The 7,380-nt window shown below is 40.9% G+C and overlaps 1 protein-coding gene across 1 annotated transcript; it reads left to right on the top strand.

Moving 5' to 3' along the window:
* Nucleotides 1-2,581: 2,581 nt before the first annotated feature.
* On the top strand, nucleotides 2,582-5,082 carry fgf1a (fibroblast growth factor 1a; the record flags this gene model as incomplete). Its single annotated transcript, XM_080773338.1, has 3 exons — nucleotides 2,582-2,747; nucleotides 3,812-3,915; nucleotides 4,825-5,082. The coding sequence occupies 3 exons, from the start codon at nucleotides 2,582-2,584 to the stop codon at nucleotides 5,011-5,013; spliced, it is 459 nt and encodes a 152-aa protein (XP_080629464.1). The 3' UTR covers nucleotides 5,014-5,082.
* Between the last annotated feature and the right edge of the window lie 2,298 nt (nucleotides 5,083-7,380).

Genomic DNA, 7,380 nt, shown 5'->3' with positions numbered 1-7,380 from the left:
AACAATAATAATAATAATGGTACAGGACAGGTTTGAACTCTGTCCTGACTCATATAGAAAACAATATCTTGTGACATTACAGAGGGAGACGATAGAAGCATAACTATAATACAGTGTGATAACAATGTCTTTTGTCTTCTGTGGAGGAAAAAAAGCTTATAATGATGCTGAGGAGAACATTGGTTTGCTCCTACAGATTTACGCATTCTTCTACTCCAACCATCCTCTTCAGCAGAAACAATACAAAGGCTATACTGTCACTGTCAGTACTTTATCATCACTGTCAGTGGTCCTCAAAGTGGGGTCCAGGGACCCCCAGGCATCTTTGACAGTGTTCCAGGGGTCCTCAGCAGTCAGCCAGCAACAATGAAAGGCCTCTGTCAAAAACATCAGAACCTACACTGAGTTTAACCTTTTAAACCCTATACTTAGTTGACCAGAGTCCCCCAGGGCTCTGTAGTGTAGCCCCTCCTGTTTTCACTCTATACACTAAGCCGTATATCTTGCACCACCCCTTACCCCTTATCCCTAAACTTATTGTCTCCACCAGGCCGAAGGCATGGGGAGAGAGTATGTTTTGCACTCCGTCCGTCTGTCTGTCCGTGTGTCCGTCCGTCCGTGTGTGTGTCCGTCCATCCGTCTGTGAACAGCTAATCTCCGGCACCGTTAACCCGGTCGATGCCACATTTTGCACACACACTCCCTGGATGCCAACGATGAACCTCTGCCCCACATTTTCCAGAACGGCCTGTTATAGCGCCACCAGGAGGCCACTTTGTGCAAAACAAGTTTTTGGACAGTACACCTACAGATTTTGTCCAAACATCACGCAAATTGGTACACAGTCTCTCTAGAGCCATTCAACGAAATGGGTCTTTCAGATTTCTCAGACTCCATCCTGATTGGCTTCCAAAGTTCGCAGGAGTGCTCAGTTTCAAACAAAATTCTGAAAATCATGAACACGTCATGTGATTTCCGTGAAATTGTGCATGCACATTCCCACTAGGCCGAGGAAGAAATGCCACATGAACATTTTCAACTCAGCCTCATGGTGGCGCTATAACTGGCCGAAAAGTGTTTTTTACCTCTAACTGCACTGATCTGTGGATAACTTTGTATGCCAACTCCCTAGAGGCCAAGGAAAAACCTTTGCCTGGAATTTTTCACATCTGCTCTTTATAGCGCCACCAGGAGGCCGACATATGTAAAACACATTTTCTAATATTACTCCTTCAGATTTTATCCAAATTTCACGCAAATCGGTACACATGCTCTCCATAGTCATGAGATCAATACAGGTTTGTTTGATTTCTTATAATCCACCCTCATTGGCTACGATTGGCTTCTTTTCAGGAGTAGCCTGCTTTGTACAAATCGCCACAACTACTCAACGCGGCGTCCGATTGTTGTGAAACTGTGCATGCATATTCCCACTAGGCTTTGGAAGACATGCCACTTGACCGTTTTCAAATCAGCCTGGTGGCGCTACAACAGGCCAAGCCGCGACACACACACACACACACACACACACACACACACACGTTTATATTGCTCCTAAACATTTTGCCAAACATCACACACACACACACACACACACGCACACACACACACACACACACACACACACACACACACACACACACACACACACACACTTTTTCTAGTTTGCCATGTTTTACTATTTTAAAACATTTTAAAATAGTACAAATAGCCTATCTACAAGCTAACAACGTGTCGATGTAGATTGGCTAGTTGAACATTTTTTTTGTTTTAAAATAGTAAAAAATGGCAAATAAGTGGCGCAAGATGGAGTCCCATGATACCATATAAATGTATTTCCAGGAAAAAGGATAGCCAAATAGTTCATCACCACACACTATAGCTCTGCTTTTTCCCCCCAGGATATGGATGGTATAGGGTTTATTATGTGGTAGGCCTATAGCCTAATTTTAAGAGATTCAACAGGTGCAGTGGAACAATCCATCACACACTTTGAACAAAGTCACAAAATCATAGGCTAACAAAACCAAGCGTCTAGATTCATTTTGGGGTTGGTGCATTTAGAGTGAATAGGTCTAACACCAGTTAAGACCTATTCAGTTTCAGATCTTCCTGGAGTTTAAGGATGTTCATATCTTTTGCTATATTAATAGTTAATATAATTAATAATTATTGTACAATGCGGCAGCCTATCCTTCAGGAGTGAAGTTATAACAATGTTTATCATTTAATTATTAGATCAGCAGCTGTATTCGTACATTGTATCTGTCATTAAACGTAGGCTACAGTAGTCTATTATAGATCCAGATAGAACACGACTGAGGGTCAGCATGGTCAAACTCGTGCTATGTGTCGTGTCGTGTGTGTGTGTGTGTGTGTGTGTGTGTGTGTGTGCGTGCGCGCGCGAGAGCGTGCGTGCGTGTGCACGCCCCTCTTTGCGTGGTGGTCGGTGATCCGTATAGCCACTCTGCCTCTGGCGTAAAGAACCCTGTTGAATTCCACCGAGGATCGTTCCGACGAGTGCACGGAATTAATCCTTTGATAATAATAGGTCAGACCAGTTTTGGTAAGCTTTGAAAGTATGGCGAATGGAGAGGTGTTTGTTTCGGCCGCATCAGGGCCCAGGATCATGCATCAACAGGAGCACATGAAGCTCACTCGTCTGTACTGCATGAATGGCGGACATCACCTCCACATTCTGCCTGGCGGCACAGTGGGAGGCACCAGAGATGAGAATGACGTTCATAGTAAGATTGTCTGGACTCTGGAGGCTGTGTGCACTGTGCAAAACTGTCTGTGCATAACCACATCATCATGCTGCATTACAAATGTGTAAATGCTACTGGTGGGGGACCAATAGCCCTGGTGACTGGTCCAGTGCTTACAGCGAGTCTAGCTCTGACAGAGACTCGCTGTAAGCACTGGACCAGGGCTAGGGGACCAAGAAGTATATCCAGCACAGTGTAGAAATAGCCTAGTAAGCCTACTCTATATATTTTAATAATATAATAATTTGAATATGTTACTGATACATTTAAAGTATCAGCATAAAATCTTCAAAATATTTCAAGATTTGTCTATCTATGGAGTGTACAAGGATTCAACTCCAAGTGATAATAAAACAAGTGATAATAAATAGCTATATTCAGATGTTTGTTCAGTAAAGAAAATATATAGGCTATAGGACTAGAACATATATAGGAGTCGAATATATATAGGACTAGAACATACATACAGGATATTGTTTAATTGTAAATGAAACAAAAATATCAGCAGAAAGTTCGACATGGAACACATGTAGGCTATAGCTGAATGATATTTTGTGGGGTTATCTCAATTGTTGTTACTGTAGCCTACATTTAACTATAGAGATTTTTTTAAACTGTAAGCAAACATTGAAAAAAGTAAGCGAGAGAAGATAAAGGACCCTCAGGCTACAATGATATCTGTGGCTACAATAGTTATTTCTCAGTAATATCAAATACAGAACAGTACATGCATACCAGAGATTCCCTGAGGTTCTTTTAATTCCAATAGCCTACAAAAGCTACTGTCTATTCTGTATAAATGTGTCGTGCTGACAAACCTGAAAAAACAGCAGTGATGGGATGGCAATCTCACAAAGAAACATAAACAAATGATCGATTATTGTTTGATTGATTGCATATACTAGCAGAAGATGTATAAATAAAAACTCATAAGATACCACATTACTTTATTTTGGTCTGTTTATCGCCGTACAGATTTGTACCAACAAATGCCTATTGTCTATTTTGAACTTTGATTAAAAGTTTCATCTTCACTTGTACAGCTGTTCTCAGGTTGAGAGCTGTCGAGCGAGGGATTGTTGTCATCCAAGGAACTGAAGCAGGAAGATATTTGGCCATGAACGACCAAGGACGTTTGTACAGTTCAGTGAGTATCTCACGCTTTACACTAGTGCACAGCTCAGACGAGCTCAATAACAGCAGAAGAATGTCAGCACTCTTTTTATCCAGGTATGTAAAGTATTCAAAACTACGTACAAAAGCATTGGCTTCAAAATATACATTTCATTCATTATGCAGAATGGCTCATTTCACAAATTCTTTAAAAGTATTTGACAAATATTTGGCAAATCTACAAGCTCCTGATTCATTGTGAACACTTTGTGATCTTATAGATCAGCTATTTTCGAATAGCTGAAACTAAAACAGGGCTTAATTGGTTCATCTTAATGTATGTTTTGTTTTGTAATAATAATCTAACCAAACAGTTTAAATAATCTATACTAGTAACTAATGCTGTCAAATAATGATATAGTGGAGTAGAAAGTACTATATTTACAATAAATAATGTAAATATAAAAACATAAACAGTAAAGTCAAAGTACCTCAAACTTTTGCTTAACCCATTCTGACCGGGAACCCGTTTTGGTGTTAGCATCATGTTATGCTTTAGCTATTGAAAAATAGCAGATCTACAAGCTCATAGCGCGCCACCGAGTGGCGCGCTACGAGCTTGTAGGTCTGCTATTTTTGAAAGATCGAAGAACAACTGACATTTTTTAGAATCTGATCTCAGGTCAGAATGGGTTAATCAGACCAGTGTGTGTCCAGTGGAAACCTCGTATGAATCTGATCTCAGGTCAGAATGTAGCCTACAGTACCATGAGTAAATGTACTCAGTTACTTTCCACCACTGCAGATATCTCAAACATGTCGGTGTGCTGCCCGTGCCTTCGGCAGAGCACATGCTTTCAGATAGCCTATCTGAATAAAAAGAACCCTTAACGAATGCTGGAAATCTTTTTCTTCTTCCTCCTATGATGGTATATGATCCCAGGCTGCAGTAACTGATGAATGCTACTTCCTGGAGATGCTGGAAGAAAACCATTACAACACGTATCGGTCTGAGAGGTACAAGGAGCACACCTGGTATGTTGGGCTGAAGAAGAACGGGGAGCCAAAACTGGGCCCAAGAACCCACATCGGACAAAAAGCGATTTTCTTTTTGCCTCGGCGGCTGGAGTGAGGATGGCCTGTGGTCTACGCCAGTGGTTCTCAACCTATATGGGTCGGGACCCTATATGGGTCGGGTCCCCGATGTAAAAGTATAAGTTTAAGAAGCAGTTTGAATAAACAGTGAGGTCTTTTAAACCACGATGGAGAACCAAGCCATCCGAGCCGTCTTAGCCGGCCCGTGATACATATGTTGAGAAATGCCAGCAGGCTTCCTATTAATGACAAAGACTGTCAACAATTAATTATTGAATATACAAAAACAGGATTCCAACAGAACATCCAAAATTGTGAAAATAGCCGATTACAAGCTCACATCACAATAATGATAATGCATTTTATTTTCAAAGCACTTTACATTCTCACGAGTGCTACAGGGAATAAAAGCATGGCAAAAAAACAGAAACAATCCATTTCATGGGACCCAGCTTGGCTAAAACTAAAAGGGTCAAGTTAAAACTAGGTAAGAGGAAAACAAAAAGAGAATGCTTTGTTAAAAAGGTAGGTTTTTATTCAATTTTGAAAAGGACTGTGGTGCTCTCAGGTGCAAGGGGAGTTAGTTTCACAGACATGGGTCTGTGTGGTAGAAGGCCCAGTTGCCCCTGTTGCGGAGCTTGGTGTTGGGGACGGGAATAAGGTGGGTGTTGGAAGAGTGGAGGCTTCGAATGGCGGATTTAGGGCAGGGGAAGCTGGTGCTGAAGAAGGTACTGAAGTTATTGCACTGTCCCTCTGAAATCTGTGTGAGTGGAAGGTTGTGGTTTGAGAAACAGATTTTTGGTGGAAGGCGTTGTGAGCTTGTAGATATGCTATTTTCACTATTTATCTGTGGAATGTAAAAAGAAAGTAATGCCTGTCAAATATGTCAAATATGATCACGGTCTGAAAAGGTTGAGAACCACTAGTGTACTCTACGCTACTACACCACCTACCAGAACACCATCAACTCTACACTTCATGTCGAGGACTCAAAATTGACATGTACTGCATGCATTAGGCTGTGGTCCCCCATTTGAAAATTGCCAGGGGCCCCATTAGAGAAGAATTGTGTTAGATTTAGTACAGAATTCTACAACTGTCTGTACTGTAGGTGGGAAGAGAGAATGATCTGAATAGTCATGAATTAAACACTTTCCCCAGGTCACCAGGTGTCTCTATTTTGGGCATATCATGATTCATAGCCAAAAACTAATTCAGTGTTACTGGAAGGAGGTTTGATGATCTGACACTGACTGCTGGTGAGTTATCTCAGTCAGACAGTTATATCTAGACAAAGAGAGATAGTGCATGCATATCCTAATCACAGTCCAGGTGCTGGCAGATCAGCAGTCTTCACACTGGTTCCCAGCTCCACTATGTCACGCACTGGCATCACAATCTTACAGCAGTGGAACGTGACACTAAAATAAAGTTTCACTCAGTGTCAAGTGAAATGACACTACTACAGTTTTCACTGACTTGTGATCTGTTAAATCTGTAATCCGGAACTTTATAATTTTAATGAATAATCAGACTCCGACATTGCTTGTAATACATGACACTGCAGTTGTGTTCTTTACATTACATTGTATTAACATACTCTACCATGCAGATTGGTCAAATAAAAATCTATTCTATAAAACAAAGAAAATGCTTTGCAGCTTTAACTATTGATCTGTTTCTGCTAATTATGCACTGTTTGAGGAGATATTCTCATACAACATTGTGCTGTTGTAGCATTATGGTTCAATGTGAAACTGTATTCTTTTTGTGTTGTTATTAAATGTTATTAATTGCCTCATTTTTGTAATTCTGACAATATAACAAAACATGGTTCCATTTGTTCACTCTCAATAGTTACAGACCACCTGCATGCTCATGAGAAGTGTCTCTAAATTAGCCTGGCATGGCCAGACTAATATCACTGCATAGATATTAAATCTGGATTTATTTCCGAAGGGCAAACGGATTCCAACATCACAACAAAAAAGTCTCAGTGGGCCTGATTGGTCACCCACAACTCTGGGGTGAGCGAAATGTAATTCAAACTGAGGAGTGCCAGACCAATCTCCCCAGGATATATAGAATCATCCATTCATCCCTCATTCCAGGCGATCTCAATCAAAATTACATGAAAGAAAATACCTGTTGGCTTTCAGCAAAGTGTCATCAATGCAACACTGATCCCTAGTGGCGGGAGGGGCAGATGCATGCTAGTACAACTACCATCAAATGATATTATAAGGCATTATTATTACTCATACATTACAGATGTGAAAGTGAATAGCACTTAACACACAGGGTGATGACGTGCAGATAGTTGAGCAGCTGTCTCTTGTGCTCGTGGATCCTCTTCACCTGAACATCGAAGATAGATTCTGGATTTATCTTCACCTGGTATGTT

The sequence above is a fragment of the Protomyctophum bolini genome (assembly GCF_963924005.1).
Source record: "Protomyctophum bolini genome assembly, chromosome: 10".
Taxonomy (NCBI): domain Eukaryota; kingdom Metazoa; phylum Chordata; class Actinopteri; order Myctophiformes; family Myctophidae; genus Protomyctophum; species Protomyctophum bolini.
Note: the sequence above shows the minus strand (reverse complement) of the source record. Positions and strands in the feature narration are given on the sequence as shown.